The sequence below is a fragment of the Cygnus olor genome, chromosome 5 (assembly GCF_009769625.2).
Source record: "Cygnus olor isolate bCygOlo1 chromosome 5, bCygOlo1.pri.v2, whole genome shotgun sequence".
In the NCBI taxonomy this organism is placed as follows: domain Eukaryota; kingdom Metazoa; phylum Chordata; class Aves; order Anseriformes; family Anatidae; genus Cygnus; species Cygnus olor.
In genome coordinates this window covers 50,216,787-50,230,099 of record NC_049173.1, presented here as the reverse complement: position 1 = coordinate 50,230,099, position 13,313 = coordinate 50,216,787, and the positions used below count along the sequence as shown (strand labels likewise).

Genomic DNA, 13,313 nt, shown 5'->3' with positions numbered 1-13,313 from the left:
ACAAGCAAGCTTAGGTCTCTAGAAAAGTAAATCTCAGTCTCTCAATAGTAATATCCATCATTATTGTGTGTCACTGAAAGGTATGTTGCAGACTTCAGAAACATTTCTATCAGAGAGTATATCCAGGTTGATACATCCTTTCTGGCCAGCTATCTATCCTTTCTATTGCCTAAAATTCTCTTTGTCTTCCGATTTGGAAAGGAACCTTTTGAAAACATCCAGTGATCACCCATATATTTCAAACAGTGGGGTCACTTATCACGAAGCCAGAGAAGAGAGCTATCAGGAGTATCAGGAAAAACTTCCTGTCAGTGAAATCTATTAGATGAAATAGGAGCCCTAGAAGAATGACAGAAATCCCATGGTTTAAAACATTTCATAGCAAGACCAGACATGGCAATCAATAATATGCTGTAGAATACCTGGCCTGGGATAACATAATGGACTAAACAATAGCAGCTACCAGGTATTTCCCTCCTCCTTCAATTCAATGAATGAATTCCAAAAATGTTTATAAAAATCAGCTGAGAATAAGGCCCTTTTTAACTATAAAAAAAAATTAATACAACAAAGCTACTATTGTAAATTCCAATCTACTTCTTGTCCTCAAAACACTGGACAGAGGGCCAGCAGAAGGCCTGTGAATCCCTTAAAGCCTTTCCAAATTATGCTTTGATGGAACACCTGGGATTCAAATAACACAGCGACGTTGTGCAGGGCTCCTGAACAAAAAGTAATTTTACTCACAGAAGCATGGTAACTGAGTACAAGAGGTACATGGTACAGAGGTACAGAGGCATGGTAGAGAGGTCAAGAGCACGAGTTTCAATTTCATTTATTATCTCAAACACATCAGCAAACTGCCACGTTTAAAAGCATGAACAAACCCTGTCACTGAAATGCTTCCATAAAATACCACTTCGGGATGTTCAACAGATGGAGACAGAGTAGGAGAACCTGGATTTACCTATTTGCAGCTATGTATACTGTTATATGGCGCTGAGATAGTTTACCCTAAATGCCAAGCCATAAGAAAAAAAAAACAGATTTAAAACCTGAAAATCCAATTTGTTGGGAGGATAAGTTTTAAAGCTTTCTATTTTCTTTCTTTTTTTTTTCTTTAATAATTCATCCAAACCAGCTCCCAGATATAATTCTACAGTACCTCAATCTAAATTTGCAGCCTCCCCCTGCTTGTGTAGTGCACACTGAGAACAGAACTTGGTGTTTTCAGTTACTTAACCAAGAAAATCTGCTCTGATTTACATTCTTGAGCTATCTTCCTGTTCCCATGTATTTAAAGGGATAAATCACTGTAAATCAATGCAGAGTTTGCCCAACTTTTCATGACAAACAAAAAGCCCAATCATCCCACATAGTACATAGCAGGAGGATTTCAGAATTAGGCACCTATATTCTGTCCCAGTACAACTCAAGCACTTGAACAGTAATCTAGTGCTCTTTTAAGAGCATTATGGTATCCTGCCTATCCTCCTGCTGCTCCTCAGAAAGGCAGTGGATTTTCCATAGATAATGTATCTTACCTGCCAACCCTGAGCATCTGAAATACCTATCCCCTAGACATCCAAATTCCTTAAGTCCTATTCCAATCTTGCTCAACCAAAACCCTCACTGATTTCAAAGACGCTGATCTCACTGCAGCAGGAAAAGCAGAACTCCTCTGTCAAAGTAACTCAACCTATAAAGCCAAGAAAATAACTTACTTGCCTCAGTGTACAAATTAATATTCATAACATATCTTGCAAGTGCAATACATAAAACAGCATGGTCTTCCATTTCTACACTTCACCTCCTATTCAGTTAACAAGGGCATTTACACTGCTTGATCCCCTTCCTTCACTGCAGTTTTGCATCAGTGTAACTCGTGGATGCCTATGGAATGCTCTGCAGTTTATACAAGCGCTGAGATTCACTTGGTATAGCCTTTCCCCTCATGTCTTTGATCTTACCCTGACTAAATCACAAATAATCAGCAAGAAGTATTGTTTACTTGTAATTTTTTTTTTTCATTTAAAAGGTCAGCTTTTACTATATTCACTAATAAGGGCTTGATTCTTTTTTCACTAACACCAACTTACTAATGAAATTTCACTATGTCAGGTCCTCAGCCAGAATAAATAAATAATCCATGGACTGGGACAACAACTTCAGTCAGACTATTTCTGACTTAAAAGGGTAAACTTTTAAGTCCTAATTATTACTTTTAACTGCCATTTTTTGACATTTTACTGTAATGTATTTTAAAAAACAGACAGGAAAGGACTTTTTGTATGTGCTTCTTCAGAGGAAAGAAGAATGACTTATATCAAGTATATTTCAGCCACTCATACACCTGCTTTAGCTTAATGTACAGCAATATTTCTTCATAACTAACTCAGCTCTTCATTTTCAAAAGCTGAACTGTTCTTTTACTGTATCAGTCTCTCTCCCGTTTTCCTTAATGGAATCTATATGCTGTGTTTTTATGTACTGTTTTATCTGTATCAATATCTATATCTCTGTTGGGCTTTAAATATTGTCAGTGTTAGAAAAGTGGCAATATTTCCTGTTTATGCCACATTCAGCCCAGCTGATCATTTAAAAACATACATTATCCTGCCACGGTTCAATAGTGCTGTCGCCAGATACCTTCTCCATTTGAATACTATAATGCAGTCAGTTAAGTAACGCAGCAAATGTGCATTTGACCATCTCAGCAGCCTTCAAGAGCAAAATCTTGCTTCTTCCAACAGATGATGACCAAAAATAATCTTTTAAAAGTTCAGAAAACCATAACAGAAGTCTTAAAGTAGATTCTCAACTGACATTAACCAGTTCGATCCTAGTAAGGGAGCTACGCCTCTTAATATCTACCAGGGATCACGTGGCATCTACCACAACCAACTAGTACCAGTGCACTAGATGAGATCTCTAGTTCCAACAATTTTTATTTATTTATTTATTTATTTATTAATTACAGTCAAAGCAACCACAAATGTGCTTAAATTCATCCTCAGCACAACGAAACTACTTTAAATACACATTATGGGAACACTTTAAAAGAGCAGGTGGCTTACTAACAAATCAGGACAGAACTGGTTTTGAAATCCTTCCATGTAATTGCATACTAGAAGAATTCAACACTAGCTGATACGTAGATAAGCACTGTAAGAAACAGGGGAATGATATGTAATTAAAAGCATCTCACAACTCAACACAAAGTATTCCTTTCTTAACAAATAGTACCAGTAAAAAGATTGCAGCAGGTGGGAACTAATTAACAAACATCTGACATCCCAAGATTTCAAAAAATGCTTGATTTTCGACATCATAATTGAGAAATTAAGGTATCTTCAGAAAGGCCTGATTTTAAAAAATGACAAATACTCACTTTCTTGAAATTAGGCATTTCAATGTGATTTTATACTGGACACAGAGAAGAACAACAGTGAGGTCACTTGATTTCTGTTTCTGATTGTCCTGCCGAGCCACTCAGAGCTGCCAAGCTCTGACCTCTGACATTATTTGCTTTGTGTAATTTCCACACCTAGAAAAGAGGGCTAACAGTTTCTCACCTCACTGGCGTGTCATGAAACTTAGCCAACATGCATTTAGGAGTTCAATGTCTTTCAAGGCAAGGTGATGAGGTAGAGCAAGAGTTCCTTCCATGTTACTGTTTTATATAGCATAACAGAATTTAACCATAGTCAATATACCACTATCGGATGAAATCTGTACTAAAATAACAACAGCAAAGCTACTATTTCCCTTCCCTATATTCTAGGCAGAATCTAAGTTATGCAACAGAATAGAAATACTTTTTTTCCATCTGAAACAGACTTTAGAAATTGTTCAAGTGAAATATGCATCACAGAAAAAAAAATGCTATCAGGGAAGCACCATTGCTCACAGGCTGTCCAGCTTTCAGGGAGCCAGGGTGCCTTGTCCTTACCCGGGGCTGCCAGTGAGTTGCTGTGCTCAGCAATTCCCCCTCTTCATGCCTTACTTTTTTCTGTCTGTACAAGGGAAATGAAGTTCTTTACATAGCAAATAGCACTGAGATCTAAGGACAACAAATAACCATAAAACAGATCCCCGCTATGTCAAAAATCATCTATTATGCTTGCACCCCTATGTCTTTTCTTCTACCTTTAGGGGCTCTGTATGGTATTTGACTTCATACTACATTGAATGAAGGTTACAGAGAGATGGCTACTACATTCATGATCAATAGAAAACTGCAGATTTTTTCTCCCAGCCAAATCTTTCCAATGATCCAGCAAAACACATCAATAAAAAGCTCTGAATTGACGCTGTTTCCCTATTTCATGCCCTGTTTAAGTTCCCTGGGGATGACAGATTAATTTAATTAGTTTTATTGAACTGCCTAGTTGTTTTTATTGGCAAATCCACTCATACAAAGAAGGCTGCAAATTTCTCTTGGGGTTAGCATTGTCCTACTGGTCCATTTTTTAAAATTAAAGTAAATTTACTGTCATTTCTTATATAGTTTTCTGGTGTGCTTTTTGTGGTTAGACTCAAATTTGTAAAATGCCTTTGCTGACACTTATGTAGGAAGTTTAAAGTTGTTTTTTCTAAACATGGTTAACAAAAAAAGGGAAGGAGACAGCTACCTTTAAATGGACTGTGAACTAAACATCACTAAGCTTTCACTGGGGAATTAAATTAATTTGATCACAACACAAAATATGGCTCTTGTATGGCACCTGGAAGCGGAGAAATGGTCAGCCACTTCCAACTTCCTTTGCCTGACAGGCTGCTGGGCACAGAAGCATCAAAAGAGCAGCACTGAGGCTATAAAGCACATAGCCAAGGTTCAGTATGCTTAGAGATGGGTCTGATCAAAGCCCTCAGACCTCAACTCAGCGCCAGGCAGGATAAAGTAGATCAAATGGAGCAAACTTAATAGCAGGAACGGACTGAATTTAATCCCAGTGGCCAAACGGCCAGGAGCATGGAAAAACTATGAGTCAAAACTTGGGTTTAGATAAGAATTTTATTCTAGCAGCAACTTTTTATTCTAGCAGCTGACTGATCCAGGATCCTGGAATTTTTTCTTTTCTTTTCTTTTCTTTTTTTAAAAAAAAAAAAAAAACGAGAGGAGTAATTTAAAATCTAGATGAAAAACATAAAGTTTGGACTTCATTTTTCTGTGCTTTTTTTATTTGTTTTGTTTTGTTTATAGAAGGTCAAAGGAAATATTTTATGCTCCAGTGAATTTGCCAATCTTCCTCTGAGTTTAGAAGCAGATGCTGTTTTCTAATTTTGGACACCTAATTCTTTCCACCAGATTTCAAGCATTCTTTCTAAGATCTGAAAGAGCCCTGTGCAGCATTTTTTTAAAAAGCGGAGACTGGGTCTATTTCAATGATATTTTGTCCAAACATGTTCTAGTGTTTAGTTTTGAAGAGATCACTCACTGACCACATCTACAGAAATCTGTATCATGAATTCTTCTCTAAATCCACCTCTTTTGAGGCTTCAACTGCATAGTCAAGAAATTCACAATTTTTCATTGGACTTATACAACATAGCAGAGTTGTACAACCTCAAAGCAAATGCCAGCTAGCTGTTCTATTATTGGACTTTTTTATAATCAAAGCTAAAAGAGCAAACTAACAAAAACTAAATACGTTAACTTGGCGAAAGCATACGGATATTCAGTGATTCTGAAAGCAACACAAATTAATGCTTTAAAATAAATAAAATAAATTATTATAGATAGCCCAGAACAGTCAATGGTTTTGTACTTAAGGTATATTCTTTTCAACTTCAACTTGTGTGTAAATTTAATTGATCAAGAAAAATAAAATATTAATTAGGAAATCAGATTCTTATGAGATGCTTGTAAGAACAATAAAGAAACTCCTAGTGAAAATATTCTTGCAATCCAATCTGGGAGCTAGTACAAATTCATGTAGAAGTGGAAATCACCTTATATAAATACAGTACTCTGTGAAATCAGTGGAATCCAATTACTTCTCTATGTTTCTTCTGTTTTCAACGGTACAACAGTCAAAAATCTATTACACGGTGATGATTTTCAATTTTTTTTTAAGACCTTCTCTATATTTACATACACAACTGAATAGGCTGGGTCATTTGTGTGTACAAACAGGTACCTCCGTATCTAATTATGCAGGATGGCAAACTCTAATTCAAATGATAATTATACTAACAGGCAGAGTATGGATCTACACTATTATCAGGCCAAATTCAGAAAGGTAATCTGTAAACGGCCAGATTTTACTTGACACTAACCACAAATGTATGTCCACAGTGAATATCAGAACTCATGACACGAAAGAGAGCATTTCTGGAGCCTATTAACAGACAATCTTATTAAGCTATCATAGTTGCTTTTTAAAATTATATTTTTAGAAGCCAAATGACTTACTTTTCAAGTGCAAAATTAAGAAACTAAGAATGTGATATTTTGCAGAGTATTTTGCACTGCTCTGTACTGAAATGCCTTGCGCCTTAAGTGGAATTTTTGCAGGTCATTAGTTTATAATGCAAACCAGCACCTTTGGGTATTTTTTGAGGAAAATGAAGACAGGAGAGAAACAACCTGAGCTATTTTGCTTATACAAACATATGAAACTACATTTCTAAGCATTTGATTCAGTTAAAACCCTACCTTTGATAAACAAAGTTTTAGTGGCAGATGCTGTAGTGACAATGACAGCAACTGAAATACATGCTGAGGCTTTTTGCAAGTAGTATCATGATATGCAGCAAGCTTCTAAGATAGGGCCTATCCCCAGTGTATCAATCATACGTAAAAAAGACCAGAACCTAATTTTCAATCCTCTTATCTCATCTCCCAGCGCCTCCTTTCTCTTCTATTTTTTACTGGGAGGAGAGACAGAAGGCTGCCACAAAATTATTTCTACGGCAGCTTCAACTCCCCCACTGGTTTTCTGCTCAGTGCCTGTGACTGACACTTAGTTCTGCCTGAAGGACAAGGACAGGACAGACTTCTGAGTGCCAATCAATGGAGCATGCTGCATAGTGTAATTGGAAAATACAGTGCTTCTGCAATAAGATGAGGATATCATTCCAAGTGGAAAGCTGTGGTAAAGACAATTATAACTGAGTAATATGTAACTCCCCTTTATCTTTATTGCACCTGACTTAAAACAGACAGAATACATGAACCTCAGCTACATAATTTGGGTACAGATCGAAACTTCCTGTAATCAGAAGTGCTCAGATCAAGGTTAAGCCCCACCTTTTATTTTATCTTCAAAGCATAAGGTCTTTTCAGCCTAATTACCCTATAGGATGTCCCTTCATCCACATTATTTGTACAGCCAGCTTGGTGCATACCACAGCATTACACAGCAAACCAGAGTTAAACTGCACATCCCTGGTCCTAGGTCATCATGTACTATGAAGTACTTTCCTTAGGCTCTTCTTCTTGTCTCAGTATTTCCCTAGCAAAATGACATGGGACTTACTTGGAGAGTCTATCCTTCCACATATTGCCCCCCACAACCTCCCTAAACTGAGCAAAACATGGTTAACCATCTGTAGGGCCCTACCTTAGCAGTCTGTGAACCAAGCTAAGGAAAATTGTCATGAGGGATTTCACTGCTGATAGGAAAAACAAAAGCATCAAAAGGATTTGCCTAAGGTCATGTAGCAAGTGAGTAACAGAACAACACTAAATACTACTCCTTCTCTTTTCACCTTCCCTTCTGGCTGCAATTTCTAATGGGAAATTTGGGTGGTACATACCTTTCAAAAGATAAGTGAATGAGTTTAGAAACTCGTCATATGACTGCTCATGGCTATTAATAAATTGATCAAGGATGCTGTTGTTTAACGATTGTTCTTCCATGATCCACACCTTCACAGTCAGACAGGTATATCTGCTTTAGTAGGCTTCTTCTGCAACAAAAAGAAAAGAGCCATGTGTATCTGTAGGCAGAAAATATGTTAACTGAAGAGTCCGTAACCCATATTTATAAGCACCAGAATGTCAATTTTTTATTTCACTCCTTGTGAAGTACTGATCTCTGCAGTGGGACTTTACACCACATTTTCCCAGAATTCGAGGAGACACAGTAATTTTAAGTGCAAAGGAAGAATGTGAAGATGTATGCCTGAAATTTAAGTCCTTGGGTACCATGGGCCACAGAAGTGCCAGCCTCTCTCAGTGGGGCTCCTTCCCCTCGTTGTAAGTTGCTTGGCGTTAAACCTGCCTAACCCCTGTCTTCTTTGCAGAAATAGTGACACCACTCGCTAGCACATTGGATTTTACAAGTAGGACACCTGTACATTCAAAACTTGGACTGAATCCATCATTTTGCAGGTGCACTATTCACTGTACCATCAAAGCCACTAAACCCAGATGTTGTAGGGCACGTTAAATTATAGTGATGTGCGCGTGCATGCTGAGGCAGCACACAGGCCGAGAAGAGCATGATGGAGCGGAGCCACACAGGAGGGCCAAGACCCCATCCTGAGAAGGAAACAAATGCCGAGAGCTGAAGAAACATTGTGGATGCTTCTCTTAACCTGTATAAACGCATTTTAACAGCTCTGCGATATTAGCTAGTTAATATTACTAACTTTTTATACATATGGAGCCAGAGTACTGGAAGTAGAAAGACACAGGTGAAGGCATGGGCAGACCTAACTCTCTCATACATGGCAACCTAACTAAAAAAAATTAAATGACCAGTTTGCATACATTAATATGATAAAGATACAAGAATGCAATATTCACCTAGGGCATGATTTTTACATGTTCCCTTGTTTCTTCCCCTGATATACCACAGCATTAGGAAGTGTCTTTGGGGAATGAAACCTTAATTCTTCAGCAAAATCTCAAATCAACTACACTAAGGAAGGGCTGAGAACCTGATTTTAAAGTTAAATACGATCGAACAAGAATTGTTCCAAGCCCAGCAGGAAAATAAAGCGTGATTTCTAACGTCTAGCTCTAATTTTGTTGGACTGCCAGCGCATAAAGGCAGCTGATGTTCTGAAGATGTAAAAACACCTGCACACCCACATAACCTGAAGTTTAAGTCTTCTCATGCTTTGCAAAAAACAAACAAGCATTAATCTCTGTGTGGACTGACCAAGCACAATATCATTTACCAGAGTCTCAGAGTGGTTTATGCAAATTACAGTAGTTTCAGAGGGAAGCATGCCTTTCTATTCCTCATTACTGTTCAGTTATTAGAGTCATCATTTGAGGTAAATTTCATTATGTGAAGGACTGCAGTGATTTGTAAGGCCAGTGTCAAAGGGAAAAATATACATACATATATTTAATCAAGAAAATGGTAATAATTTTTAGTTTTTCTTTGGCGTCTGGCATCTAGGATCTCCAAGTCCTTTATAAACACTAATGAAATAAACTTCACAATAGTCCCATGAGGAAGAACAAATATTATTCCCAATAACAGATGAGAAAAACTGAGTCACAGAGAGTTTAAATGACTTATTAACAAAACAGAGGACGTCTGGCAATACAGCTTAGATTCCTTTACTCTAAAATGCTCTAATAAGATAGAAAGTTGATAATTTGGGGAAACAGTTGTATAATTAACCAAACTGAACGGCTGCTTTCTCAGTGGCTACAGCCACCCAGCCATCAGCTTAGAATTAAGCAACCAGACCAGGTGCTAGCAAAATGCTCTAGCTCAATTCTCACCCTCTTGTGCAGCCTTTACTTTCTGCACAACTTGGGAAACTTCCTTCAGGTTTTAACATCCTGTACTGGACAAGCTGTGGAGGAGCAATAGTACAACAACACCCTGGATAAACACTAGGTTTTGACTCCATATGGTTAGCTAGGGAATGCAGTGCTGAATTCAGCTTGACAAAGTTTTAGCCATATTACAATTGTAAAAACCTGAATATCAGCCTCATGAAAACGCCAGCAATGGATGCTGCTAGAATATAATCTAATATTCAATACCTGAAAGCTCCTGATATACCCTATAAAGGAAGTTATCCCTAAAGGTTTTAAACATACATTTCACTGAGCCTATGCATTTTCATCTGGCATGTACTTCAATATGCATGCACCGGGAGAAGCTTCACCAAAATAGCATTACTTTAAAAAAATAAAAAAATAAATAAAAAAGCAGAGAAAATTCCCTGGATAGTCCAAGCATGGGAAAAGATGTCTTTCTCAAGACTGACAGGGTTTTTTACCAAAATATGGACCAATTTTTTACCCAAGACAAAGCAGTAAATCCAGAGTATTTCTCGTACAGCCAATATAGTTGTTGCTGGCTGACACTAGTATATGAGGTTTGCTATCAGCTGTGTCAAAGCCATTCATCACGGTTAAGGAAATAACTTACAACTCATAGGTGGCATTTCTTTATTTTTTCCATATTAAAAAACACAAAGAATATATTCTGTAACACGAGTGCAATGAATTATTCATATTTTAATAAATCCTAAATTGGAAAAGAGGGGAGAAAACCCTATTTGTAGTTTTGGCATTCGTCTGCTTATTTTATCTCCATTGCTTTTTATGAGAAATTCACAGTTTTGTTTAAAAAATATAAAGCAACAAATAAAATGCGAAATGGAATACAGAAGTAATAGTCCAACACAGTCTTAACCTTTCCTTGCACAGCCTGTTATTTAGCCTTGCAAAGCTGTTATTTAATTCTACAGAATCAGGATATCAGACAGAAGAACCAGCTAGGTCCTAATAAAAGCTTGGGTTCTATCGGAAGAACATCCCTTCTCTCAACCAACAGAGAGGAGAGACTGGCAGCTAGACCTACCTGTCCAACCTATTTTCAATTACTTTGAAGAACGGCAGGGCACTATTTCATCATCCTACATGAAAGCACAGATGTCAGTATTTGGAGAACGAGTACTATTCCTGAAACTGAACATATGGTTAGGATGGATGATACCATGATGAGGTGTTCAAAAACTTAGCTCTCAAACTGTTATGGTTTTTATATTTTTCATTTTCATTTCACTTTGGTTTTCTGCTGTTTTCCCATCTCCTTTATTTCTGAGTCTTTCTTAAATGAACCCCAAAATGTGTGAGGTGCAGAGTTTTGTGATGTAAAGAACTGCAAACAAACTGACGAGAAGACTCTCCAGAAAAAAATAATAAATAAATCTAGGTTATTTTAATTTATAATGATTGATTGGAATCACCTGCAATTTATGAACTGGATACAATCACACCTCTAGGAATGAAATGACTGCGCTGTTCTGCTAGACAGTAACTACCACCGGAACCAAAAACTTACCTTTCTCCCGAAGGGCATCAACCTCCATCAAAGGTTTCAAAGAAAGTAAGGCAAAGATATCTGATCCTTTCCCTGTGCTGGCTCTGGATAGATTTAGAGTCAAGTATCAGTAAGAGATGCATTCAAGCAGCAGCTATCCTTTTTTCTTTTTGCATTTCACTGCTGTTCACTCATCCAAATTACTATAATGAGGTTTCTTGAGGCAATCATTCATTCAGTCTTGCTGATCGTCAGCAGATTGTGTAAAATCAATTTTATTTCTCAACATGCAGTCTTCTTTCTAGCAGTTTAAGCCAAATCAGAAATCTCTGCATTGAATCACAAAGGAAGGTCAAGTGAGTATTCGCGTGATTTCAGTTACGCAGTTGTTAGTTCTATTAAACAACAAAGGAGTGTGGTGGAATATGGTTCTCCTTGTGTATGCTGCATTTTGAATGTTTCATTATGTTTCTTTTATACAGAACATAGGTAATGAATGAAAAATCAGGATTCTGAATTTTTAAATGGGAAGAGCAATGAGCTACTCCTCTCTATAAAGTCAATATAACCTCACATCATTTTATTATACTGAGAAAGAAAAAGGAAAAAAACACTTCGCTAGTCCTTTTGGCATAGGTTAAAGTCAGGTTGCTACAATATCAACTTGACCTACCAAAAATCATTCTTGATTAAAATAATAAATATTTGTTTATAGATCACTTGCAGGCTCATGGTAAGCATCACTAAATACACCTGTTCTCAAGATTTTATAGACTATGTCTGTACAAATCAGATTGAACACAAATACATTATCGTTACTTCTTCTATGCCGGACACTGCCTGATCTTTTTCCCTGTACAGCTAACACAGCAACTAAACCTCTCACAACCTTTTTCAAAGGAGTCTTTAATACTTCAGATTTAACTAACATCTCATAAAAGCAATCACACTGTCTTACAGCCCACAACACAGAACAAAGCAACAAATATTTCTGTAGCAGCTCTCACCCACAGAGCATTCACAAGTTGGTCTGCACTAGGACGACCTGGATTTCCAGGACTGTTTTGGCCTGGCTAGTTCAGGAAAGAAGCATGCGAAGGTAGAACTCCTGCATGTCCTTAGATAAATGCTTTTTTGTTGCATACGGACTGCAGTCACCCTAAGAAGCATCCCAGGATGGCACCTGGAAAGTGGGCTAAGGGAAGGGATCGATCCTGCGAGTTCCTGACTACTGAGAAAGGCATCAAACGTTTTCAGTGGGGCAGCACAGAAAGGTTAACCACACTCCAGTGAGCTGTTCCCTTGTTGCCTGGACACCTGCAGAGCTACAGCCACAGAAGCAAGCCCCCCCCTGCCCGCAGTCCAGCCCTACTTCTCTTTCTTCTCCTTCTTATCCTTCTCCTTCTTATCCTCCTCCTCTTCCTCCCCCTGCAGCCCTCCAGCTGCAGGGCGGCAGGGCCGCACCAGCCTGACCACAGGATGCCCTGGCCACAGCCAGCTGCGGGTCAACCCAACCGTGGGGACAAGCTAAATAAAAAGTTTCAATTACAAAGCACAAAACCTTTCGAAGGACGTTTCTTGCAGCGCCTCTCAATTCAGCGCGATCTGCAACAGCTAATCCCACTTAAATCAACTGGACGTTTGCCACTGCCTTCAGCAGGAGAAGGTCTTAAGGGCACGCACTTAATGCATCAGCAATTTGCTCAAACGGGAGCTGCATCTGCTTATGTAAGCTCATTACCGAGCCCCAGAGCCGACCTTCGTGACGGTCAGAGCCCCGCACCTCTCACGCGCAGCTCGTACGGGCTGTTAAGGCCTGTATCTGAGGGCTCTAATTGCCAGCAGGCACATTGATCCTGGGGGATTTTGGTGCTACTGTGTCAGCCCCGGGCATGATCAGAGCGGTGGGTTTTTTGTTGCTGTTCTTGTTTTTTTGATGAGTTTCCAATGGCTTCAAGAGTGCTGTGCACTTTAAAGACCACCCGGAGGCCTCTGACAAGGGTAACCCTTCCTGCGCACCAAACACCTGTGAAGCACGGTGGCCGCTGGGATGTCGCAGTCAAA

General features: G+C 38.5%; 1 protein-coding gene across 6 annotated transcripts in view; it reads right to left on the bottom strand.

The window, feature by feature from the left end:
- Positions 1–13,313, bottom strand: part of LOC121070991 (intraflagellar transport associated protein) — a 39,147-nt gene that overhangs the window by 20,016 nt on the left and 5,818 nt on the right. For 2 of the 6 annotated variants that reach the window (XM_040558876.1, XM_040558877.1), the window contains exon 2: positions 7,765–7,917. In XM_040558876.1, the coding sequence (XP_040414810.1) occupies positions 7,765–7,867 (103 nt within the window). In that variant the 5' untranslated portion in view covers positions 7,868–7,917. Of the gene's footprint in view, positions 1–7,764; positions 7,918–10,787; positions 10,843–11,270; positions 11,579–13,313 lie in introns of those variants that run through there. The other 4 variants (XM_040558879.1, XM_040558875.1, XM_040558880.1 and 1 more) reach the window with 4 other exon arrangements.